This window comes from Tamandua tetradactyla, chromosome 1, assembly GCF_023851605.1.
Source record: "Tamandua tetradactyla isolate mTamTet1 chromosome 1, mTamTet1.pri, whole genome shotgun sequence".
NCBI lineage: Eukaryota > Metazoa > Chordata > Mammalia > Pilosa > Myrmecophagidae > Tamandua > Tamandua tetradactyla.
This window is the reverse complement of record NC_135327.1, coordinates 76,841,479-76,869,100: the sequence shown is the minus strand read 5'-3', so window position 1 is coordinate 76,869,100 and position 27,622 is coordinate 76,841,479. Positions and strand designations below refer to the sequence as shown.

Genomic DNA, 27,622 nt, shown 5'->3' with positions numbered 1-27,622 from the left:
TGTTGACTTGCAATGTTGATAGTTTTTGTTCTTGCCCCAAAGTGGGGGCTCTGTTTGACCACAGTTTCTGCTCTGTATCCTTTCAATATCTGTTCGCTTCCTGGAGATAACAGGTCTTTTAGAAGGAAATCAGTGGTATCCATAATAAGTATTTACCCTACTGAAGACGGTCAGGCCAACCCCTGAGCAGTCCGTGAGAGGATGCTTTCTTTCAGTTGCCAAAAGAAAAAGAAAAAGAAAAAAAAAAAGATCTTGCTACTGGATAATGTCCTATTGCGTCACACTAATTCTCTTGAAATAAAAGATCAGTGATTTGCCAAAGAAAACATTATCAACAAAACGTGTGATAGCCTCTTCATTTATGCTTCCGGAAGCAGGCGCTCCTTGTGTAGGTAATTAGAGTACAGTGGGTGCAGAATGGTGCTTGGAGTTTAGGGTCAACTTTGCTGTCCGCTCCGTAGATTTTACAGGCGATTTGCTCTTTGCTTTAAGAAGAGAAAGTGATATTGGAAAAAAGTCAGCACTTTAGATTAAAGCAAAGCACCCTTCACAAAGCCACAAACAAGAAGCAGGACAGAAAGTCCATGGCTTGTAGCTATCCTCGCACCTGCGGAAGAAGTTATAAGATATTCGCTCATCTTGAAGATTTCCAATGCTCCTTATTAGGCTGTTTTAAACACATACATATATATATTTAATTAGCTCGCCAGCTTGGCTCTGGTGCTCATGAATGTCTTGGCATGCACTGCAAATAACAACACATACAAAGTATTTCAGTCCCAGGAAGTTGTTCTCCTTTGTTTTCTCTGTTTTCAAACAATGCCATCCCACAGTTGGGAACACTGAGAGGAATAAATCCAAATACCTTTTCCTCAAGGAATCATTCCCTCTAGTCATTTGCTTGTTCCTATATTTGTACCTGGAAACACACCCCCTGCTTTACTACTGCATAAGCACAAACCACAGGATATATTAAAAAAACTGAGAACGGCAGGCTTTACAGCAATGGGGAGAAGTGTTCTAGTGTGAGTGCATTTGGACATTTACTTTTAGCGTTAGATCTTTCTGAATAGTTTTCCTTGAAATCTGAGGATATATTAGTGCTATCGAGAATTCAAAATTTTTTAAGGGCTCCAGGACCATGTAAGGGAGAGTATTAAATTGCATTTTTTTCTTTATATATTTTACCCAATAAGCTTATATCTATAAATGAGATATTGATTACTTTTATTGATGAGAAAAACAGAAATGTGATGAACCTCGAAATGTTTCTTGTTCTTTTTTTTCCATTGGAAAAAGGTTGAATGGATTTGAAGGGGTTAAGTATGAAGTAAGTATTTTGGATATTTTAGCTAAATCTATGTTTCAGCCCACACTGGCAGCGATAAAAATTGAAGCAAAAACACATACTCTCAAAAAGTTATTGTTCAATAAATATTTGGGGGTTCTAAAGGGTTCATTACTAGACTCACATCACTGTTTTTGCATTAGGTTCCTTTAATGTTGTTTTGATTTGCCTTCATTTGGAAAGTGAACTCTTTATTTAAAACATTATCTCCTGAGAGAAACTTAGAAGACCCAGAAAGATGTGGGTGCATCTGTGAAGAGTGTTTCTTCATTCAAGCCAGGGGTCAAGGTTCAAAAATGCAAAAAAGAATGTGCAGTCCAAGTACAACTCTAAGTGTAGAGATCACGCAAGGAAAATATATTATGATCTGTATAGAATCACTAGTATCAGAGCTTTCCAAAATTAAAAAAAAAAAAAAAAAAAAAAGATACGGGCGGGCCGCGGTGGCTCAGCGGGCAAAGTGCTTGCCTGCTATGCCGGAGGACCTCGGTTCGATTCCCGGCCCCAGCCCATGTACCAAAAACGGAGAAACAGAATACAATAAAACAAGAAAATGTTTAAAAGATGTTTCCCTTTCTTCCTTCCTTCCTTCCTTCTATCCTTCCTTCCTTCTCTCTGTCTTTCCTTTAAAAAAAAAAAAAAAGATAATGAGCTTTCTCATTATCTTTTGGAAAGAGGAAGTTCAAAACAAGTGATTATTTTGGTGAAAAAAAATAATAAAAATAAATAATTACTTGGCTCCCCCACATAGCCAATAGTATATGTTTTGACACAATGTAAGTCTGATTTGAATAAAAGGCATAAAGTAAAAAAGCTAGATAAATGATTTACTCTTTGTAAAAAATCTTTTGTGAGTTAATGGTTTCTTTTTAGCATTAGCTTTGCCAGTTGGCCCCAATTTGCTGAAACTGCACTATGTAATATGCTAACCCTTTCTTAATTAATCAGTCCTTCACAGGAAATGCTTGATCCCCTCATCCCTATAAGATATTAAAAGAAAAACCACTTCATTTTGACCCAACATTTCTTATCATACTATGTCCAGAATGTGCAAGTTAAAGCAAACTTTGCATCAGTATTTAATTGGAAAGAATTAAATACTATATACTATAGATGTAAAAAATTATATACTATAGATGTAGAAAATTAGAGTAGTTGAAGGCTACTAAAAATTTTACCAACCTGCAGAGGTGCAAGGTATCACATACACTATTCTGAATATAATAAAATTGTTTATGAAACTTGCAGTAATTCATGGTCTATCTTGTAGAAACTTTTTTTTTTTTTTGGCAAAAAGCAAACTTTGACCTCTCGTCATGTTCTAGCCTCATTTCAACATATAGAAACATTCTGGTTTTGTGAAATGAGACCCAGAATTGCACCCAGGAGCCCCAAGAGTTCTAATTTCCTTTGCTGCCACTCACTTCTGAGATGCCAAACAAGATACCTATTTCTTCTCTGTTTTTTAAAATGAACAAAAGTGGTCATGTATTGTTTCTTTTTTTTTTTCCATCTCAGAATCCCAGACATTGTGTTGGCATACTATTATTTTTTTTTTACATATTTAAAAAAAAAATTGGTTTCTTTTGCTCTCTGCCCAGGCCGAGCCTGCATGTACGTAATCCTTGCCCTCAAATAACCTGCTGTCTGTTCCCACTAGCTTGCTGCAATCTACTTCTTTTTTGAACTTCAGCAGGATTTTGTTTTTGCCTCTCCCACAGTCTTAACATGGCCTACACTGACTTGCAATGAATTATAGTCACATCCTATCTCACTGATTAAACCCTTTGTGAAAGGCAAGGGGTGAAATTTTAGTGATTTTTTTGTATTACTCTCCAGGTAGAGAGAAAAGCCTTGAGAGAGCCTCAACTTTTGCCCCCGACATAAAATACCCTGTAAAGAAGAAAGGAAGATGCCATTATCTCAATTATGTGCAGAAAATATTGTTCAGGAAGCATGCTTAGATGAAAAGTGGCTGAATAGAACCTAGAGATTTTTCTCTGACTCACGATACTATTTCATGACACCTCTCTACTTCCATTTAGTAATGATGCCTTTCATTTGTTTTTATGCTTAAAGGTTTTTATAGCACCCTCTCATGCGTAATTCCCTATGTCTTTCTTTGTGAGATAAGAAGGGTATTTTCTCCATTTTGCAAACATCAAAACTCTAAAAAGTCTTCTTAGAAGTCTAAGTAGTGCAGAAATTTAGCTTCCATTTTTTGTTCTCTATTCCAACTCCCTTTTTCACCTCAGGAAATATCTGACATTGGTATCTCTTTCACTATGACGAGGACAAACAAGCACTTCTCAAAATGAGAGTTCGACTTAGCAGAAAAATTTTAAAAAGCCTCCAATATATCATCTTCACTATAATTATCATTGCTGAGACTGACAAGAGATAGCATCTATTTCTTCAAAACAAAACAAATCCAAAAACAAACGAAAAAACAGTACTTGAGACTTAGCATCCTCAGCAATCAGATCAAAGATAGTACACAGTTCTAGTATTTTCCTTATATTGATGGTTGTAACAGTTACGCTCCCGCCACATCATCAGAGAAGCCATTGCCAGGGGGAGGTGAGTATCGTATCTTTCCCACCTCATTTAAATTGAACACAACAGAAGCAGGTCGAATGTTTACTTCCCTTTCCACCTCCTTTGCCTCTCTCATCAGTCCAACAGATGGAAAGACTTAGCTCCTTTTTTAGCACCTTCCTTTTTAGACTGTTCCATCTGTATCACCACTTCTTCCCTGGACCTACAAGCATTCGGCTGGAAGAAGTTGAGAAGATTTAATGATGCTACATTCTTCATCTCACTCACATTAATCTACGGAGTGACTGAAATGTGTTGGGCATCTGCTCTGTAGCAGGCAGCATGCGGTAGGAATTCTGCTTTCATTGTCTCAACAACCCCGTGGGGTAAATATCATGATCTCTCTTTTACAGGTCAGCAAATTGTATGTCAGCTACATGAAATAACTCACCCTAGGTGATATGGGCACGAGGTAATAAAGTTAAGGTACAGAAATGAATAAACAACAATGTGTCAAGTCAAAATAAAATATGGATCTGCTTCTTTCTGAAATTCCCTCAGGCAATCAATGCTGCTCTGATTTCCCCATATCTGGGAAATCAAGATGTGAAGCTATTATTTGATTGTATACTAATCTTTTTCAGAGAAAAGGCACTGGAAACAATATACTTTAAGGAAAAAAAATTGTATTTGATATAAAAGTTCTCTTTTCCCTAACTCTGCTTGATATGAAAACACCAGAAGTTTGTTTTGCTCTTTAAAGTATACTAAATGCATGTGAAACATAATCATATTTGAACTTTTCATTTCATAGATTCTTAGACCTTAAAGGTTTCTCAGAATTAATTCACTTAAATATTTCCTATTTATCCACCACTACTCTGAGACATCATTTATCTTGGTAAGACATTGTTTTATTCCAAGTTTTAGATTGCAAATTTGATAGTCTGGGACCAGGAAGGGTTAAGTTATTTATTCAAAGTGCCTCCTTTAGTTGGCTACAGGAAGGGAATGACAACCTGATCTCTTGGTTACCCAGACCAAAAAAAAAAAAAAAAAAATCAGAAGAGGATACAGGAATTTAATGCAAAGACCTAAGAGGGGAGTTGTGGCAACTATGCATAATTTAGCCCATCTGAATTTTACCAGATGGTCAAGTATCTACTCCCTGTTAGCTTTGAATATTTTCTGATGGATTGATTTCCTGTGTGAGATTCTGGCTAAGGAACATCTCAGCAAACTTTAGGCATAATTCTTGATAGGTTGTTTGAGTAGCTAGCAGAACCTGAAATGAGCAAGGAAAACAATAAAGAAAATAATTTCTTGCCTACTGTGGCTCCACTGTCTGACTCCAGAATCTTTATTTTGTAAAATCATTGAATATTGGTGACGCTTATCTTATAACAAATCTAAAAATGGCAACACTCCAATAGTAAAAAGAGGCCACTGTCAAATAATTTTTATCTATGAAAAGGCCAAGGTTATAAAGAATTGAGAGCCCATTACAGCCTTCAGAGCAGCACAGCCTGCTTTGACATACTTCTCTTTTATTACAGATGTTGGCTTTAAGAAATGAAAATAGCTGTGTGAAAATTTGAGCAAGCTTTTAATGCAACTTTTATTCAGGTTTGCACATACTAAATCACTATTTAAGGGGAAAGGTCAAATAACAGGGTGATTCTATCCTATAATTTTTTGAGAAGGATATCTTTTTATTAGAATTTGCAGGGATCCAGTGCCAATTTCTTCCAGAAATCCATCTTTTAAAAGAAATGTGTTTCACTTTGTCCTAACACATAAATAGCCCATTTTATTGTGCCCTGGCATCCTGTTTGAATTTCCTTTATGGCTTTTCTTTAGTCAGCAAATTTACAGCTCCATTCTGGTTACAGGCCTCTTACTATAGCTATGGGAAAAAAGTGTCGTTTCTCATGGACAAAAGGTCTAAATGACAAGACGCAATGGGGATTCCCCAATCACCGCAGAATGTTCCAGACTCCCGTCTTACTTGCTTACAGTCAGTCGCTGTATCCTTTAAGAGTTTCTGTCTTCTAAAGTCACGGAAGAATGGGCATGCAGAAGTAATGCTGCTTCCCCCTGTTGCGGCTGCAGCACATTTTTAACAGCCTATTTTCAGTGTAACACCCTCATCAACGTGAGTGCAGACATACTGATGAGGGCAGCAGCTCATATTTTTAAACACATTGTTTCTTTACCTCTGACCATGATCCTGTGAGATTCTTATAATTATTTTATTGGTGAGAGGACTGAAGCCAAGTAAACTTGTGACTTCTTCAAGTTTAAGTTCAAGTAGTTACTATTTACTCAGCTAGTAGGCAGTGCTGCTGAGATTCAAGTCCAGTTCCATTTGACTTTAGAACTAAAGTGGTTTAAATGAATTTGCATAATAATTTCATCTGGTTATTTTTCATAACTGAAAGCTCAATACTTTCCCAATTCTGCTTATTTGAAATGGAAAGATGAGTAGCTTTAACAAATTGGAAGGGGGGGAAATTTAAATGTGGTAAAAGAAATAAATACTGTTTTCAAAGAAATGAAGTTTTACTACCATACATATGTAATAACTGCTTTATTAAGTAATTTAAGAATAATTTATTATTAGCATATAATCAAATGCTGCTAAAATGATTTATTTTGGAGTTTACATATGCTTCCTGCAAGTGCGTTTTCATTATCAATTAGCAAACTTTTTGTTCATAATGCACAGGCAGATGTTAATCTAGACCTGCTTTGAATGATAACCAATTCCACAAGCACACACACTTGTGGTTTTGTGCACAAATGATGATAATGCTGGGTTTGACTAAGGGCTTCAATAAGTACATTCCAGATAGGGGATGGAATAGAGGAAAATATGAGGACAATTGATGACAATGAGGGACAGCCTTGTTGCAGGGATAGTATTCCATAGCGTTTATCCTGGGCATGTTAAAATATCTTGCCCTGAATTAGGGAGCTGATACAGAGCAGGTCACAGTTTTATTGATTAATAAGTAAAGTGGTAAGATAAAAGTTTTAATTCCTGAGTAAAGGAAATGGGGGGGTCAGTGTGGTTGAATATTTGAACAATCCCTCACTAATTGGTGAAATAAAGAATATTATTACCCATCCACACTCTTTCCACATTATAGGTCCCCATGTGCAGCACCATCAGAGAAAAGTCCCTCATCAAATAAGGAAAAACATCTTATATTTTTAAAGAAATGGCAATCAAGGATCTCAAAGTTAAAAAATAGAAGGAAAAGAAAGAGTAGGAAAGAAACGTAGCAGTTATTACATTATTTCAATTCCTGTGTATCTTCTATCTTCTTATATAAATTGAGAAGTATATTATGGGAACACTGTACTTTCTGTGCTAATTTCCTGTAAACCGAAATCTGTTCCAAAAATATAGTTTATTATTAGGAAAATAAATTAAAGGTATTCACCATAATTTGTAAGTAAAGTAATTTGCCTAAATTAAAAAAAGAAAATTTATTGTTCAACAGTGTTTGCTTTTGAGGAAAAAAATATTTGAAGACCTAATGCCAATAGGACATACAAAAACATCAATTGTGTGGTCTCAGATAACACTCTCATTTTAACACAAGGAAAAATATCTTAAGATTTTATGCATATATTTTCTGTGCTTGAGTAAACAGCTTTCCCCTTTTCTTAATCTAGCTCTTTCAAAATTATCTCAATTAGAATGTTTTATAAATTATCTTCACAACAGAAAATATCTCCTAACCCATCAGAATTAAGTAATTAACAGAGATATTTAAGGGAAGATAAATATCCTACTTACCAAGGCATGCAAATAAACTGAGAGAAATAAGCAGGTGTCAGCAGCTGCTTATCAAACAGCCTAGAAATAATTTGTTTATTAAATATCATTTAAAATAAATTAATAATCCTGTTGTCACGGGAATGTGATGAAGCATGGCCCAAGAGCTATTTTCCAAGCCTCTCTGTCCATTAATACATAGGTAGTCTGGGTGCTTTTCTTAAAGATTGAACAAATTACATAAAAAATCATATATATTCTTAAGAATGTTATTAGCTTCATAAACACTTTGCACTGCACATAGTCCAAAATGCATTTTTAAATCCCTAAACATTTATTGAACTCTAATTATATGCTGGACACAGTAATAGGTGCTGCAATAAAAACAAAAGGATGAAAACAAAATCTGCATCTTCAAAACACTTATAATATTTTCAGGTCGTTTGAAATAGAGTGCATTTTTAAAATTTGAAGTTTGTCTCTGTTTGGTGGTTGTGATTCCACTGCTTCCTCCCTAAATGTTACATTTTTAAATAAATTAGTTATAACGTTAGGAGGAGTGAAAAAAATGTCTTCGTGGCACAATAATTTGTTTAATCAGAAAAATAAAAAATAAACTATTTTGTTTATTGATAAAAAAGGTGCTCCTAAGGATGTTTCTATAAAACATCCACATAAAATAAAAATATTGGTCACTTCGTAGACTCCCTTGTTACACTGTGCTGGTCACTTTTCTATTATGAAATTTGGACTTCCTGAATGCATTATTTGGTCTTCATAGAATTTATTTTTGTGTACAAAATAAAATTTCTTAATTTCATTTCAGCTTTCTTTTTCAAATTTTCTCAATAGCTCTGTAGTTGTCAGATTCATAGAATAAGAAATTTGATCATAAATCCCAGCTTTCACATTTTACTTTAATTTAAACTACAGGTTTAACCTGTTTTGGGTCATTTTTATATAGAGAGATCAGAATCTGAATTCATGCAGAAATGTTCCTTCCAACTTTTTTGTGTATATATATACACATGTATAATTGTATATACATATGTGCATATATACAATGTGTATATGTATGTATAATTCTTATTTATAAATCTTTCTGTGCACTGATTTCCCTTAACATTGCCAAATGGCTGCACCTTTACCCATCACTTCGAACTCCATAGGACCTGGGGGCTCTATGGGTCATACTGCTATGAGGAAAAATGATTGTAGGACATGGCATTTATGGAGTTTAGTATGATGGTCAGTGTTCCACCCACCCCTAATTTCAGTGCTACTAGCCTTTTCTCAGTAAACTACTTTCATAATAGTACTTTGTGTGCCTATATATATGGATATGCATGTCTACATATATGTGACTAGGTAGGGATGTACGCATGCATGTGTAAAACATTTGCATGTGTGTATATATTTTTAATTTTTCATAAACTCCATAATCATTTAACGCCATTATTTTACCTTGCCTGTAAAGTCGTTTGAACCTTTTATAAAATTTGGGACATTTTAAGTAATGTCCTTTTTTTCTTATAAGTAAAGTAATAAATTATCACTGTACATATGTTGTAAATAAAACAAAACAAAAAAATTAAAAATCATCATTTAGTGTGTTCTCTGATGCGCATTTTTCATACATTTCCTTCCTGTCAGTTTTTCTATGCACTTTATCACCTCAGACTGATTTAAAGATGCATATTCATACCTTACCACATTATATATGAGCCATTTCTAATGTCATTATAGTTTTTGAAATATGATCTTAGAAGATGCTTAATATTCATTGTGTGGGTTTAATGCATTCATTAGGCAACTCCTTTACCCTTGGGCATATACAAAGACTTCTGTGATAAACATATCCTTCATTGGTCAGGGTGTGCTTCACTACTGATCTTGGAATTTCCTCTCAAAGGGAGAATTTCAATGTCAAATGGACTGCACAGTCTAAAGCCCTGTGACTGATCTCTCCTGCCTGAGTTTCCTGCAGGAGGGAAGAACCCATCACCATACAGCTAGTGTAGCAGAATGCCTGATTCACAGTAACCTTGCTGAAAGTTGCCGCTTTAGAAAATCTTTGCCAAGATTGTCTTTGTCAAGTTAAAAAAAAAATTCAAGGAGTTTGACTGGGACTTCATCAAATCCATAAATACTTCCAAAAAATCCAAGAAATCCGTAATACTGAGACTGGCCATCCAAAAACAGCATGTCTACTCATATACATAAACCTAAACTCTCTCAAAAAACGCTTCTAATGTTTTTCATATTTGTTCAAATTATTTTTTTCTTAGTTTTTAAAACCTAGATCTTTTATACCTTTTTGCTGTTATCATTGAGGATTCTACCTTTTGTTTCAAAAACTACCTTTATTTTATATTTATCCATATTGTCTACCACTTCTAATAACTCTTAGTGATTTGGATGAGTTATGCAATCATAGCATCTGTAAACAATGACATATTCCCCATTTTTTTCCTATTGTTAAACCCAAGTTTTTCCTTCTCTGCTGCTTCACTTTTTACATTTAATTAAACAAATGTTTTAAATTACTTACAATAAAATGTTATTATTTTCATTTGTGAATTATTTTGTAACTTCAAACCTTCAAAAGCCTCAGGTCTCTGATTTTATGTTAGCCTTCCTATATTTTTTTCTTTTCTGTTCGACTCTCTAATTAGTCAATTTATTTGTATATATGTTTTAAATTGTGATATAATATTTCCTTTTGACATTTATTAATTAAATAAATTCTTCATTTATTATTTCATTTGTTAATTCAACAGTTTGTTATTTTATATGATTCTGGAGTTTTTCTGGCTTCTTTTATATTTTCTTTAATTATTATTCAACTATTATCCTCTTAAATCACAGTTGTTTAATAAATATATCTTACTATCTGATAGTCAAAGAGGAAGAGATTTAACAATTGCTGAGCTTGCTCCATGTGCCAGGTTTACTTTGCTAGATAATTAAAATGCATTATCTCATCTAGAGCTGAAAAATGACCGTTGGGAGAAAAGTATTATCTCAGTTTTATAAATAGGGAAATTTTGTGAGCAGTTCCCTCAGAGTAACAAGCTATTAGAAAGTGAATCTAGGACACAAATCTGTATTTATCTGCTACCACAAAATAAGTCATTTTTAGTATAGGTTGCTATTCTCATGTTATTTTCCTTTCCTTTTAAAACTTGTAAACAACATTCTCATTTGTTTATGTCTTCAGATGTATTTATAATTACTTAACATTTTAAAAAACTTAAAGGGTCTTTTCTGAAGGCTGGACTTTAAGATAGCAGCCTGTTTGTATAATTATGGCTACCAAGTATATGCCATTTATTCAGTTCGCACAGTTCAACTTCTCAAAAATCTTTTGGAATTTTATTATACTTGGCAATGAAGATTTATATACAACCTTGGGCAAGAAGTCTGGTTAATATGGCACGGTGATGTAGAGGAACAATTATCCTAAGTTAGTGGCATTGTGACAGGGGAAAAAGAAAGCTCTGAAATGTGAATCAGTAAGATATGAACCAGGAATGAAGACCCAATCTCCCTTCTCCAACTCATCACTTCCACACACCCAATCAGGAAATGTTAGCCCAGTAGAACCAGAATCTGCAGACCCTTTCCTCTAATCACTCCTTTTTGATAATAACAAAACATAAGAACATGCAATAATATACACACAAATACCAGTGATACAGCTTATAAGCCTTTATGAGGGCTTATAAAGTGCTAGGCCCTGTAACTATATTATTTCATTTAATCCTCCAAACTGAGAATTGAGTTATACTATAGTTCCTATTAAACAAATGAGGGAAAGAGACACACAGCTATGGGGATTGGAAATCAAATATGAACCCAAGTTTTCTTCCTTAATCTCTGTGCATTCTCTTTCCTGCTGAACAAGGACCAGAGGCAGGAAGCCCTATGAGCATCCTCCCCATTCATTTCGGTTTATTTCTCCCCATTGCACAGCTGAGATAAAGCAGTGGTGTTAAGGTATAGTTGGCAGAGGTGATCCTTGAGAGAAGGGGCCCTTGCCTTTCTTCTCCTTGTTCCCAGTAGAGTTAAGTCTTTCTAGCAACCTCCTCCAACCATTTGGCCTTCTATCCAGAAGCTGTCCTATGTCTACTTTCTGAAGTCATAAGTACTGTGATACAGTTTGAGACAAAAGCTTAAAATAATTGGAAACGTCTGCTTTGTGTCTCCTCACATTTATTGTGCTGCTAGTCACAAGTGAACTTTAACTTGGTCAGCCAAGGATTGAAAAACCTATCCCAGATCTTCGAGGCCTTAGTTTTACAGACCCATCTAGTTACTGAATTTCAATGTGTAAAGTTAAATATAATTTGCAGGAGAATTCAATCAGTGTAGACTCTTAATCTCTATAATTCCCATCCAAACACAGCTCTAGCAGATTCCTTGTCCTGCACTATCCAAGTCATTGCCTCGAATCTACTTTTCTTCTTATTCATAGATATTTGATTTGCACAGTAGCCATTTAACTGATGGAATTACAGTGATCAAATTAATTTAGGCTTTGTAAGCAGCCAAGTTGGATCATTTAAACCAAAATCAACATTAAGGTCTGAATTATTTGATTGACTCTCTACCTCAATGCAGTGCACCATTTTCAAATTGAGGAAATCATAAAACAGTATCTCTGCAAAAATCTCAGTCCGGGTACACATGAGCCCTTCATCTCCCTCTTCCTGCCAGGTTTGAAATTCTGTTTTAAGATCATTTCTGCTAAATCTGGCCCCCTTTGGAAGGCTGCCATGTTTCTCAGCAGTAGAGGAGCTTCGGTGAGCTCTTTGCTCCTAACAGCTGTAGCAGCAGCTGCCTCTCAATGCCCAGGTCCGCATCATGGTGAAAACACAGTAATCATATTTCAGAGTTCAGAGAATCAGCACTTCCTGCTGAGCAACTACAGACTCCACACATGGAAACAACTACAACCATAACCACGGCCAGTTTTCTTACAAATGCCAGCTGCTGGCCACAGGAGTGAGGTAGCTTAGCAAAGTCTGTCCCAATACTGGAAAAAACATCAAAAGAATAGAGTCTCTGAAAAAGCATTCTTCAGCATCACACACACACACACACACACACACACACACACACATACACACACACACCCCACAGAAACAAACACATATCTCATGGTAATTGATACAAAAACCTGTTCACCTATAAAAACTTTTAAGGCTACTGATTCTTATAATTGGCTGCACATAAAATTGCCTATTTCTAGTTCTGCACTCAGAGAGTCTGATGCAGTAGGTACTGGATGGAGCCTTGGAACATGATTAGATTTTTTTCCATGCAAAAATTTATTTATATTTGTAGTGTTAATCAGTGGGACACATAGGTCTATACAGCCACTTTCAATCATTGAAACATTTTTTTACCAAGCACCCTGATGTGTATGGCATAGGAAGTCTGCATGACATGCTTTAAGAAACATTGTTTAGGAGCCTTGATCAGTTTTGGAATAATGGCAAGATGATCTATTTATGAACACATCAACAACGTGCAATTTTACCCTTGTCCTGTGATTCTGAAAAAAAGCAAAGGTTAAGAAATCTCCCCATCTTTTGTGGTTCAGAAAACAACATATAGCCAAGAAGCACCCTACCCCCTATGGCTTGAATAAGACTCACTGTTGCCCCCTCATCCCCAGCAACACCTTGTTATCCTATGCAGGGCAGATAGAGACCCTGCAAATTCCCATTCTGTACCTCATAAATGATTAGTTGAACTGCTTGTCCCCACTGATCAATGTGAACAAAATGCTTGTTAACCAAACTTTGATTAAGATTGTCTTCTTCACCCAGGCCCTGAACTTTTGCTTGTAACTGAGAAGTTGGATTTAAGGGATGATTGTGATTTCTGAATCATTATATAGATATTCCTTTTTACTCTCTGGTGTATAACAGTAGACAGAGGGAAATACCTGTAATCTCTGAACTGTAATCCAGCTGCTTTGATCTCTGATAATGATTGCATAGATTTTATCTTGTGTCCTTGTGATTATAAAACCTTGTAACTAACCCTTATTTGTACCTATCTTATCTGCTGTTATCTGATCTTTGATGATTGCATAACCTTTATATCATGCCCTTGTGATTGTAAAAACCTTGCAACTGACCTTCATTTGTACCCATTTATCCAGTGTTTTGATGACAAAACAAGAGTCTTGTGATCCCTAAAGACAACCCCTAAAGACAGCCCCTAATGAAGAGTCTTGGGTTAGCCCAGAACCAGCCCACACCAATTCCAAAGTTATCTTGATAACTGAAGTGGATCTAACTAAAATGGTCCCTCCTGACATGCACAGTAGCTTAGACTTTAATCTACACATGACCTAGACCTCATTATAATACTAAAAATCATGTCCATTATTGTATTAAGGCCACCATGTTCTTACATCTGTTCTGTGACTAAGCATGTAGTCAACAATTAGATCACATTTAATTGCATCATCTAGAACTATTGTACCCATTATCTTAAAACCTGTCCATCTTTTGATACAATAAAACTATCAGAATTACTGCAGTTTGGAGAGAGAGATTTCTCAACTGATAGGCCATCTGATCTCCTACTTTGTGCCTAGCAGTAAATTCTTTCTCTCTTTGAAACCCTGGTATCTCAAGGATTGGTTTTTAAGTGCGTCAGGTAGAATATCTACCACCTTTGTCTGATAGCATGTCCACTCTCTGTCCCAACCAGCACATAGCACCCCCTCCACCGAAGGCCCTACCTGGGAAACAGACTGGTTTTAGCATAGAACATTCTCTGATCTACAATGATCCAAATCATGCCTCCTTTTCACCCACTTCCCCATATCTGGTTCTCTACAGCCTTGTTTATTCTTCTCTATAAAACAACAACAACAAAAAAAACCCTTTTTGCCTAACCCATGAGAAATTTGCAACTCTTACAGTCCCAAAGTTCTCCTTATTGCAATAGTCATTCCTCTTCCATTACAATAATCTTTTTTTCCCCTTGAAGTAAGCCTTTTGAATAGTCTCTCCTTACCAAGTTCAGATTTATTTTTTACTTGGCAATCTAACTACAATAAAAAGGAGTTAAAAACAAACATAAACATTGTCTCTCCTCTCTTTTCCTCCATCCCCCAAACATTATGGAGCTCTTATGTGCAATTAGGCCCTGAGAGAAGCAAATGAAAGTCATAATTTTTGTGGCCAAGAAGTTATAGTTAGCGTGCTCAACAGCCATGCTTTATCTGAGATTGAGGGGTTTCCCAGATTGTGGGACTCCTTGTGTTAAAATAAAAAAGCTTCAGAAAAATTACTATTATACAAAGCCTGGTCAGGGCTTCAAAGTAAGTATAAACAAACTGTGGTGGAAGTTTGCATGAGAATACAACAATTCGGACCAAGACAAGAGTGGAAAGTTTTACCAATGCATTTGTGTAGGAATTCCACAAGTGGGGAAAGAACCACACAAAGAAAACAGTACTTATAAAGTCAGAGAGGCAAGCAAATACATGAAATCATTCAGAAAATACGAAGCAGGAAGATAACATGTGAGGATTTGGAACTCAGTAGAAACAAGCTGGAAATGAGACTAAAAAAATTGGTGGTGGTGCTTTTGAACAAATGATGATGTAGTACTTGCTCTGAGATGATCTGTTCCTTGTATTAGACTTGAAACTGGAGGTAGGAAAACTGTTAAGAGCTGTGTGAACAGATCAAAAAGCGAAGAGGGTCTATATTAAGAACTAAGCCACTATTGGTGAAATGGAGCAGAGGCAGTTTTCAAGGATATTTTGAAGAGACCGTCAGTAGGAATGAATGACTAATTCAGTGTGGCAACTGACAAAGAGAGAGGAGATAAAAGCATTTTCAAGGTCTCTTCAAGATTTGCAGTTGTGATGAAAATATTAAAAGTGTTTGAGAACTCAGGAGAAAGGACTTTTTTTTTTGGTAATAAACCAATTTTCAATATATGAGTTTTAGGTACCTGATGTGGGTATCTATTGCTGTGTAACACATTACCCCCAAACCTAGAGATTTAAAACTACTTATTATTAGCTTTCACGGTTCTGCACGATGGTTGGACTCAACAGAGTCATATTTGCTTAAGAACGTTCATGCTGCAGTGAGATAGCAGCTGGGGCTGAAGTTAAATGAAGACTAGGATAAGCTGTATGTGCAGGATGGCTTCTTCCTTCATATGTCTAGTGCCTTGACTTGGGTTTCCCTCAGCAAAGTGGTCTCAGGGTTGTCACACTTATATGATGGCTGGCTTCCAAGCGGTCATGGCAGAAGCTGCTGATTCTTTTAGAGTCTAGGTCTAGAGTTGGCATGCCATCATTTCTGTCATATCCTGTTGGTTGAGTGGTCACAGGTCCAGGTTCAAGGGGAGGGAGCATGGCTCCACATCTCAATGGGCAGGGTGTCAACAAATGTGTAGGCATCTTTAACCTGCCTTAGGACTTGAGGGGCATATATGTAGAGAAGTTTCAGAGACAGAATGAACCTTGATCCAGACCCCCTTAAATAAACCAGAGTTAAAAACATGAATGGGAAGTTTTCTTCAGAAAAGTTAACAAAACCATGGTGTGCGGATGAGATGAGGGAATTGAAAATGGGAAAAGAATTACACGTAAGAGAGGAACCCAAGAGAAGATGCCAACAAAGGAAAGAGAACAAACACTAATTCGGGAACTAACTTGAAAAGTCAAGAGAGGCAAGAGTATCAAGAAGTTGTCAGTGGACAAATGCTGGAGAAAAAAATGAGAAGAAAGAAATATAAGAGGGATACAGAATTGTGAGTTTGGGAGACATCAATGACTTGCAAGATATCAGACCTGGTAGGATCAATAAAAGAAAGATTGCAAAGGACTGCAAGGAAGATTAGAAAAAAATCAATAATAAACTGAAAGGAGAGGAGAGGGAGTGAGTACTCAGTCCTCTCAGGGACTATATCTTCCTGAGAAATCTGTCTTTGAAAGCAAAGTGGAAGGACTGCAGTAGGAAGCTATATTCACAATTTTGTGTGTCTATGTGTAAGTGTATGTTTGAAAGGTGTGTGGTGTAGGGATCAGCAGAGAAGGAAAGAATGACGGCAGAGAAGACAACAGCAGAACTAACAGAGGTGGAATATGGATGAGATGTTTGGCTTGTGAATGGTTTAGTGATACTGGATGAGACAGGAGGAAGCCAGCCGAGAATTGCTTAGTATATTGCAATCTTTTGGGATTTGGTAGAGGGAAATTGTAGGGGGAATTAAACCACTTCATCCAATGAGAAAGCCTGTGATTTCCAGCTTCCAGCTGTACTTGAGGCTATTCTCCTCTCTGAAAGGTTTTATTCCCCTTCTTTGTTTGAATGAACTCTCCCAATCTTTTATTGTTTCCTTTTCCAGATGGCCTCTGATTCCACCAGCTAGAATCAGGAATTCTAAAATCCTAAGAATTTCTCTAGAATATTTCTTAAATTTCTAATTTCATATATCACTTTCCCCATACATAGTGCTCATTGGCATTTTCTCTCCTTTGCTGAGCTTCCTGTAAACGGAGGGGAAAAAATGACCCAACAATATTAAATTAAATAAGGGTTTTGGTGGTCATGGGTGCATGAAACTGGAAACATTCAAAAGAATGGGAGATGAAAAATTCTTAAAAAAATTGCCAAAGCTTTTTTATTTTGCTTGTTTATTTGCTTACTTTGTCTTTCTTCATTATTGTGATTTTATCTATTACCAGATGAGGGCGGAATTAAAAGAATTTAAAAACAGATATAAAGATTTTTAAAAAAAACTCTCAAGCAGCAAGGGACAGTCATATGCTGATAAAATTTTGGTAAAATACGTGGGAAAGATATGAGACATTCATATAAAATATCAGATAAATCTCTCCCTTATTTTGTGATATGTAGATGGCAGTAGACTATCACTTCAATCATTTTTTTAGTATAAACTTTTGCTTTAGAAAATGGTTTAATTAATTGTGTAAGTTGAAGAATATATGCATATCTAATTGCATATATGTAAGTTCTTTTTATCTAATACTTTTTCTTCATAAAGACACAGTCTTTGACAGAAAAATAGTACAAATTAAGAGCTGGGTGCATCTGTGTAAATAATTTAGTCAACTAAGTCAAAGATTATGAGGATAATAAAGGCAAGATGGCCAAACTTTTTGAAACAAGAGCTGATATTACAGTGCCATATAATCCATAAAAGCAGCACATCCCATATCAAATTACAGCATAGGGAAAAAGCTGGCATAACTCTTGGGCAAAATTTTAATTTCTGTGTCTTAACCATGTTTTACCTTTAACGACTAAGAAAAGTAAGATGCATGATAAGTGGAATTTACAAATATCTTGTTTGCTCACAAACTAAAATTAAAACTCCTTGAGGAGAGGAAGTGTGTCTTCTAATTTTGTATCACTTGCCTGGCAATATGAGTGCCTTGAAGGAATGGGGAGGTGCATAAATGAATGAATGAATGAAGCAAGGTATTGAAATAAACTTATTTGAGGATAACCTGAAAAAACTGTTAAACAGAATTAGAAGTTAGAAAATGTTTTTAAAGGTATTTAAAATATTTTCCAGTATTAACTGGTAGAAAAAATAGAAATTAAATATATTGAAATATTTCAGATTACTCTTTGCTCTAAGCAAAGTGGAAAAGATTTCTAATGCATATGGGCTTCCATGAGTCAGCATTCCTTCTTTCCCTTCACCCTTACTCTAGAAAAATCAATTTTTACTGACGAATGACAGTGGTGGTAGGGTAGAAAATGAGCAGTGATTTTTACTTGAAAATTTTTAGAAAATATCCAGAATTTACCCTTTAACTCTAATCCCAGCACTAAAAATAAAAAAGAGATGTCAACTTTTTAGAGCACATTATTTAATCCAAAATCTAAAGAAAATTTTATAGAAATATATAGAACATTTTTGCTTATGCTTAGAATTGTCCATTTGGAATAGGTGATTTGTTGGATCATATTCCATGGAATGGATTTATGATATCTAGCTTGGAATATTCTTGTTAGGCTAATAATTTCACTTGCATGATTTGATGTTGTCACTAGTTGGGTCTTACATAATCTGCTGAAGCTACTTCCTAATTTTGCATGCTGTTTCTGGCTTCTTTTGATAGCATTAATGGGGAGGGAGGATATTGCCAAATGGTTACAAAAATTATAACTGAGACATATATATCTAGGTATCTATATAGGTAGATATATATGCCAGTTTTGTCCTTTAATTTGGGAAACAAAAGAAATGATAAAGAGGAAAATTAGAGAAAGCCACTCAAATATGGCTTCAGAGAGGTGAAGGTATCTATCCATCAGACTCATATAAAGGCATGCAGTGATAGTTACATACCTAATTTAACCCTCAGTGCAAACCTGGAGGGACGCCAAGCTACAAGTCCTATAAATCACATCCATAAATACATGCAGCATAAGGAGGAAACCTAGTTTGCACATACATTATTCAAGAAGCACTGTTCAAAGGCAATAAGTTAAAAACATGGCTCACTCAGGGACCATCCTGATGAAGTGACCAGATTTTTAAATTTAATAGCTGAAGACACCTTGAATAACAGCAGCATAATTTTCTATTTCCGATAGCGATATTAGTAACTCTTCCATGATGAAATGTAAAGGCAAAAACTTAAAGAAGGATGCATTAATCTTTTTTTCCTGCTCCTTATCTCCTATATAATACCACATCAGGTGTCTGACAAAAAGCACAGAATGGCAATGGGGTTGTGTAGGGTGCTGCATTCCAAGAAAGCATTTATACCACATCAAGGTTAAAATTTCAATGAGTTTCATTGGGTGAATGAATGCATTAATTAATGCTATTCAGAGAAGCTTTAACTTGCACAGCTGACTTAGGAAGTGTGTGACTAAGCTTCTAAATTGGCATCAGAGGCATATTTACAGGAGTTGCCTTATCTCTGCAACACTTATTGCCATTTATCCCCCTCTCGCTTCCTTCCATTATCATCATCATCACTTTCATCACATGCAGCTGAAGTTTCTCCTTTCAAACCAAAAGCCCTTGGAGAATAGTCCTGCTGAAAGCTATGGGTCACTGAAAAGGTGGCTGATATGGTTTATCTCTTCCATTTACATTTTGATTAAGCAAAAGCTTCTTAATTTGGGTCATTACTGACAAATAAATCTGTAGAGAAAATGAACATGCATTTATACTGCAACCAACATTACATGATTTATTGTCCTTATAATGTGTTAACACAGAAAAAAAAAAAAAAGTCCAGCTCTTAAATCTCCTGGATATGAAGCACGGCTAGGATTAATGTGGCAACCTAACATCCTCTGGGAAGGCCAGCCTCGGGTTTTCAATGGCGCCTAATTCATGATCATTATTTCAACTGAACCAGATCTCCCATTTTAAAGACCATCATACATAAATCTGTCTACTGTATTTGAATGATCTTCCTGTGGAGGGTTTGTGAGTGGTAAAATGAAAGGCTCAAAATGGTTTTCCATACCTGATTGTGGACTTTGTTTGGGGATTTTGGCTACCGCTTGAGGGCTGGAGGTGGCGTGCGCTCGCTGGCTGGCAGAGCTGTGGATGCTGCTGGGGAGGGCGGCAGAGACGTTCCTGCGGGGCTTGGCGTCTTGCAACCACATGGGCGAGGCTTCAAACGCCTGCATCCTCCGGGCGTGACTGTTGGCGCTGACTTTCAGGTAGGCCTGGGCCTTGTGTTCTTGGAGCTCTCCGTAATTGGCGTCGGTCACCCTGCACTCATATAAGCCTTCATCCTTTTTCCTCACTTTGGAAATCTGAAGCTTGTGGGAAATGTCATTGCCTTGGACTTTCACTGTCTGAAAAATTGCAGGTAAAAAAAAAAAAAATGGAAGAGCTCATCAAATTAACTTGTTCATGTTCTTTGTACCGAGCTTGCTCCTGTTTGAAGATTAAAGAGTCTCAGTGGCCTCAAGGCTACCATCAGGGAGTCTTTTATTTTCTGGACAGCCAAATGAGAGGATCTTAATTACCCTATTCTACTAACAGCTGTATTCCCAGAATCAGGGGATAATTCGTTCAAAATAGCCAGCCCCAGATTCAATTAGCCATGTCGTCCCCATTTCCCACATTCTGGTAGTGGCTCTGCCATTTTTTCATGATTGGCCTCTGCATGGTTAGATCAAGTGAATGAAACGCAAGCCTGATGAGGTCTTGTCTGTAGTTTACATGGCTTCTTTGATTCACTGTAGGCTACAGACCAAGCTCTCAGCTCAGAAAGATCACAAAAATATTTTGTGGGAAATGACGAAGTTTAGATGAGGATGTGGCTTTATTCCCACATTGGGAAGACTACTAAGGGTGCTGAAAATATGATCTTTAATATTTAAAATGTTTCATCTCACAATTGTTGGGCAGTCTTGCCTATAATCATGGGGTCACCCATGCTTAGGGTACAGATATCACTTTATATCTTATGGCTGAGAGACCCATCCCCAGTCATCAAAGGGACTCTTGAGAAGTGGAACTTGGGATACCATCAACAGAACACTAGCTTGGGTTGCAAAATAGAAATTGACCCTCTTATTTATTCTACTAATTTTTATGCCAGATTAATAGCAACACCGTATATACACTACATATGCACATATATGTGCATACATATGCATAAAAATCTTTATCAGAAGTTACATTTGATATATTTCATATACTGTGCATGTTTGAAAGATTGGTGGATTTTATAAGATATATGGGATAGTTTTGAAAGATAGAGAAAAGGAGTAAATGAGGCAGAAATTCCTGGCCATAACACTTTCAAATGGCCATAAATGTTTAAGAAAACTTTGGGAATGCCCATCTGCTTTTTGCATGTAGAAAGTTATATGCAAATAAATAGTTTTAAACATGTGAACCATAACCATAAATAAATAAATGCATGCAAAATTATGTATCAATATGCTACTACAACAAAAGTAATGGAAATTAGTGTATTTTAGTATATTCCCAGTTGAGTCTCATCTCTAGGGTGTAGAGTCTGGATACTCTTTTCTAAAAGCTCTCTCAGGAATTCTAAATTAATAATTGCTATATCAGGGGATAATGTCCAGCATCACACAGTGGGTGTACTGGGAGCAAACTACTTTCCACCTCAGTTTGCATCTAGAATGCTTTTCAATTCAGTAGATTTTATGAACTATTACCATATTAATACCATTAGCAGTTGTGTGTTTGATTGTGAACCTGATTATATGCATCTTTAGGTCAGGTTGTAGGAAGTCTTTTTGTTCTTTGGGGATTATGGGCATGGGTGAAAGGGGGAAGATGAATAGATAGCAAACAAGCCATCCAATTGCACGTCTGTATGAAAACTGAAATATTTGAGAACATTTTATTCTTAATTGATCTGATCAATATGGCTTTTCTGTATTGGTTGAAAGTAACAGCTTCTGTGACATATGAATAATTGAAATAGAAATATTCTAAAAAGTTGGTGCTCTTAAGAATGTAATTTGGAGTTTCTGGCTTATAATATCTAATTTTATTTGATGTTTACTTTCATGTTGAAACTTAACATTCAGGTTGCTGAATTTGATTTATTTGGTAAAACATATTTTCAATTTTTTGGTATGATGTACCCCTGATTTTTTGCCATTTTTTACTATCAGAAAGGTCTCAAAATAAAGTTCCTTTTATAAATGCAAATGATTCTTTAAAAAATGAATTTTATTTATAATTATAATTTTGAGACCTTTCTGATTTAGATTCTTAAAAAATAATGATTGTATGCTTAGAAAATCATTTCTTTTTTTTGTTATACAGCCATTTCATTTTTAGTAATGGGAACTTCTTTACTATTTACCAACAAGTTGAGCAGTTTTATTGATATAAAGTGATTCTATGTGGCTTTATTTGAGGCATAGTAAAAAAAGTGATTTTCAATTTCACACTAAATTATTAAAAGCAATGGCTAGTAAAGATACATCTCTGCATTTTCAATAGCTTGACCTCTTCCAATTGTGTTTGTATATCCAAATGAACCTGAGCATTAGAAATACATACATGTCTTTTACTGGGGATTGTGAGTAACATTCAAAGTGAGTGGTTTTCCTTAGACTATTAACTTCTGCTGGATGCTTTAACTTTTTCTGCCTAGGAAGATTTTTGTATGTTATTATTTTACTTCCTATTAAAGAATAATTTCTGTAATTTTGAACGGATTTTAGCCCTGCAACCCTGCAGCCCTGGACCCTTGCAGTTATACAACTGTTAAAAAAAAAAAAAGTGTCACAACCTATCTAGCTCATCCTTTAAATATTTATGAAATTGAAATTTAAAATTGAATTGTGTTGACCTAAATTTGCTTTAATGTGACCAATAACACTCTTCCTACATTTGCAAAGTTGTCTTTCTCGGGGACAAGAAATTAGGAATAACTTAAAAGATTTTTTGAAATCTGAAATTCATTAACAAATTTTCACCATGCGCCTTCCTGGCATCTGACTATGGAACATGCCCCCCTGTCGCCTGTCTCTGTGAATACTCACACTGATCTTGGTCCCGTCGTTGTCCGGGTCTCTCTCGGGTAAGAGCTCCACCTATGGGAGAAAGATACAAACGCTCAGGCGGGACCCGGGCCCCTTCTCCAGCCCTTCTGAGTCCGTGCCCCAGAGGCACTGTCCAGCCGAACCTGCCAGGCGAGACCCAAGCCTTTGTTGTTGTTGAAACATTTGAGTTGAGATGATTTAGAAAAGAGAAGGAATAGAGGGAATTCTACCCCTTCCACTCAGTAGCTAGCGTTAAAAGCACAGCACTCATTCGGTGGCCATCCCTCCCGCAACTGCATGGTGGCAGCCACCACCGTGCCATCGCCAACCCGCCGCCGCCTCCAGCTGTGCGCGTGGGACGCTGCACGCCAGCAAGGCGGGACCCCGGGTGCCGAGCGGCACTTCCCAACCTTGCCTCGGGTTCGGATCCGTGAAGGACCCGGCGGTTCGCGGGAGGAGTGAAGAAATAAGGAAGGCTGGGCTCGGGCGTGAGTGGGGGCGGAGGAGTGGACGTCAGTTTTCGGGGGACGAGTTTCTGCACCTTTGTCCCCGAGGTTTGTAGCTGCCTTCCTCTTCCCGGGGTGATTTTCTCCTACCGATTTTCTTTTTTTTGCCCGGACACTTTCGCCGCCTCTTTTTCTCAACTGTCTCCTATTATCTCCATCTCTGCTCTGATCCTCTTTTCCTCTCGCCCCCTTCTTCCCGCTACTTCCCTCGTTCTCTTTCCCCTTTTCCTCTCCTCTCCCATCTTTTGTACCCTCCTCCCATTCCCCTTCTCATCCTCTCCCATCTCTTTCCCTATCTCCATCCTCCTTTCACGTTGCTTTTCTAATCGCCCTCCTGTTTGTTCCCTTCCCTTTCTTTGCTCTCCTCCTTTCTCGCCCCTCCTTCCTTGCTCGCGTGTGCTGGCTTGCTTTCTCCCCCCTCTCCCTTTTTCTCCTCGTTCTCTCTCCTCCCTCCCTCACTTTCATCACTCTATTCTCTGTAAACAGCAGACCTGAGAAAACTGACTGAGAAGGGGGAATGAAGACCCCGACAGATTTTCCCTCCCCCACCCCACTGCCCCTGAAAGGGGACGAGTGTCCCGGGATGTGTCAATACAGCAGCGCTATCCGAGGCAGCTTCATAATGATCCATACTAAGAGGAGGAGGTTCTTCCCAGTTTTAACCGGGAAAGATGCAACAATTTGACTTCCTCCTTGGTTTTGCCTAGCGTCACCAAGACAAATTATCCTCAACCCAAGAGAGCCGAGAGGGATTCCCCAAGGGCGCCCCCAGGTACCATCATGGGCTCCAGGCTCCCGGTTAGATACCCAGAAGACTAGAAGTGTGAATGGGGTGGACGCAGGGGGCGTTGCGGGTGCTGCGAACTCCGCTACCTGCTCGCCTGCAACCTCGGTGCCGGGGTCCAGGTCCTCGGGCCCTCGTAGGAACCACCACTGGATCTCCAGGTACACCGAGGCAGAGCCGCTTTGAAAAGCGCAGGACATCTCCACATTCTGTCCCTCGGTCGCTGTCACGTTCCGCGGAAACTCGGTGAATTTTGCTGCAAAACAAAAACGCATCCTTTTGGAACGTCTACGTTACTCTTGCCAGTGTCTCTTTTCTTCAGCGCTCGCTACATTTTTCTTGGACTTAGGGTCAAAATCAACAAAAAACCCTCTGTCATCCCGACTTTGCCTCACTCCCAACCCCCCACCCTTTGACTCTTTCCCGTCTTTTTTTTTTGGTAACATGCCTAAATCATGTTGCTGGTCAAGTCCAGATAATGGAAAGGTTAATGAGCTTGCCAACAGTTCCTCTCTGTTAGCCAAGCTTCTCACAGACCCAAATACCAATTTGTCAGATTGCAGTATTTCCCCAAACTTAAAGGATTCAGAGAGTACAATATAGACAGTGTGTTGAGTTGATATAGAGGAGAGCCTCTTGCCTTTAAGTTTCCAAAACAATATGAATAAAGGAATGTTTCTTGCAACAGACAGTGGATCATGATTATCTGTCAAAATGCACATAACTGATAGATCAAAACAACTATTAGTAAGTGTAATTTGAAGCCTAGCTCATAGAAACAACTTGTACATTTTCTAAGCTGTGTGAATTTATTTCTTTCCAAATTAACCCTCATATTTGCTCCCATGAAGCCACGTATCTTAAATTGCTATACATTGTGGGTTACCACAATCAGACATCCAGAGTTAGTACAGATTATGGATTGCTTTGAAGTCACAACAGAGATTTTTCTCATCCTTTTCAGTACCAACCTAGCCACTCCTGGTTTGCAAGATTTACGGAAGCCTGGTGAAACTCGCAAAATAAAGCATTCCCTTCCTCCCAAAGGCATTTCTTCAACATGGAATGCTTTGAATTGTTGTACTTATCTTGTTTAAGGGGCACGTTGCAAAAAGCTGACAATTCCCTAAAAGTAGTCTTGGAGAGATTCGTGGCTGGTGGAAATGCACAGCTACAATTTACATTTATGGAAATGAGGATTGCAGGGTTGATTTAGGGCAGATACACTTTGTCCCCACTTTTTAGGGACACACTAGCAATGCTTCTTTTCAAAATGTTATGAAATTCCAAGATTTATCTCTATTGTGATGGCACTGTATCTAAACTCAAAGGAGCTGGGAGGTGTTAAGATATTCTAATCTCAAAAGGACTTTTCTGTTCAATCTGGAAGGAGAATGGCATATCTGCTTGCAGAGGTGATGCAGTCTTCTGGCAGCAGGAATGTGATCTGTTCACAGAAATGATCACTGCAGCCTGCAAAGTCCTGAAACAACTGGATTCATCAGGGCTGCTGCTGCTTGGAATGCAAGTCGTGTCTTTTTTTATGGGTCCTCAGAGGAGTCTGTCTTTTGATAAACACACATGCAAACGAAGTCACACAAACCCAGAAAAGGGAAACTCTAAACCCATTCTGCTTACATGGAGAAAGAAGACTGTCAATTTAGAGACCCCAATCTCCAGCCCTGTGTTTGTTTGCAGTGATTATGTATGCATGAGTGGTTACCCTGTGCATACACACACAGATAGAAGGCACACACACACACACACACACACACACACACACACAGAATCCCACGCCTAGTGTTTGTGATCACCAAGGAACCACTTCATTCTCAGGGACAACTAGGTTTGCTCTTAAACCTAGCTTACTTACAATTTAATAAACTTTTAAAAAGCCCAACAGAACACTATTCATACAGCCTCAAACCCACTATTACTTGCTAGGAATCTCACTACAACTGCCTGGCCATTCTTTGAATGTAGGGAACACACAAACACACACACACTACAGGCAAATGTATATTTGTCAATGAGGACAGACTTACCTTGAGAAGAAAGCCCTTGCTGTACATACAAAATGGAAAAGAAAACAAATCCAACATATGCCAAAAAGATCCCCATCATTTCAAAAGGGGTGGGGGGAGTCACATTAGTGTAGCCAACAGCCAAAAAGCCCTAAAAGAAAGGAATGCAAATGTATCAGGAGCCTGGATCTCAGAGTCTTGGGCGCGACGCTGCAAACATCCTGCTGGTCACTCGGCGAGAGCTGGCTTTGGGGAGAGGGAATTGCAGTTCGCGAAGGTTAAAAACCAGCTGGCTCAGATTGTGCGAGGTTTCAAGTCCAGGCTCAAAACGCTGGGAAGTGCCTCCGCTGCTTCGCTGCCTGCTCTCAGCTACCTGGCAGCTCGTCCAACGTCAGCCCGCTGCTCCGGCTTGCGTGATCACTGCCCTCCCTAAACACCGAGCCGGCTCGGGAAGTGGGGAGTGGGCAAGAGGGGCGGGCTGGAGGACTTCGCCCGGCTCGCCGCGCCGCAACTTTTCCCTCTAATGGCTGCGATGATGCCTTTAACTCCCTGCGCGCTGGACAGCTCCCCACCTGCGGAGAACTTGGGTCGGGCAGCCGACAGAAGGGAGAAGGCTAGGCTGCTACGTCTGTGTTTTCCTTCTGGGGAGCAGGAGTATTTATGTTTTTTCCAATTGGATTTTGTCTTTCATCAATTGAATCCTTTTTTTTTTTTTGGCCTGGGTGGATCGGATCACTCGGTTCTTAGGAGGATTGATACAGTTGTAGGATTGCGGTGTTGGCTGGGGGCTAGGAAGGAGAGATTTTAGGAGGAAGTTGGGACATTGCTGAAAAGGAGGGGGGAATGGGATGAGATGAAAGAGATGGCTTTGGGCGATGAAAACAGTCTTTGAGAGAAATGTCGCTTAACCAGTTATTAACTGCTCTAACTAGAACGATCACATGCTATTATTTCACGCGAATTTATTGCAGAACATCCTCCAGTGAAAGAGAAGCAGTTCATGCAGGCAGCATATCACTGAGACTGACTCATGGAAAAGAGAAAAAGTACAAAAAGTCACGTACTGAGAGAATTTTCCAGAGAAAAAGCTCGCCATATTATG

General features: G+C 37.8%; 1 protein-coding gene across 2 annotated transcripts; it reads right to left on the bottom strand.

Moving 5' to 3' along the window:
* Positions 1-263: 263 nt before the first annotated feature.
* On the bottom strand, positions 264-26,620 carry VSTM2A (V-set and transmembrane domain containing 2A). Of its 2 annotated transcripts, none has more exons than XM_077162369.1 (5): positions 26,542-26,620; positions 24,586-24,752; positions 23,207-23,257; positions 20,185-20,521; positions 264-485 (listed from the first exon to the last, which is right to left on the bottom strand). In XM_077162369.1, the coding sequence occupies exons 1-5, from the start codon at positions 26,618-26,620 to the stop codon at positions 397-399; spliced, it is 723 nt and encodes a 240-aa protein (XP_077018484.1). In that variant the 3' UTR covers positions 264-396. The 2 variants fall into 2 exon arrangements, with proteins under 2 accessions (XP_077018484.1, XP_077018492.1); XM_077162377.1 differs by having other exon boundaries at positions 434-607.
* Positions 26,621-27,622: the final 1,002 nt, after the last annotated feature.

Coding starts and splice junctions, on each gene's coding strand:
- VSTM2A (XM_077162369.1), bottom strand. CDS start 26,620: ATGATGGGGATCTTTTTGGCATATGTTGGATTTGTTTTCTTTTCCATT. Junction 23,258..24,585: donor CCGAGGTTGCAGGCGAGCAG/GTAGCGGAGTTC, acceptor TTTCTCCCATAG/GTGGAGCTCTTACCCGAGAG. Junction 20,522..23,206: donor ACGACGGGACCAAGATCAGT/GTGAGTATTCAC, acceptor GCAATTTTTCAG/ACAGTGAAAGTCCAAGGCAA.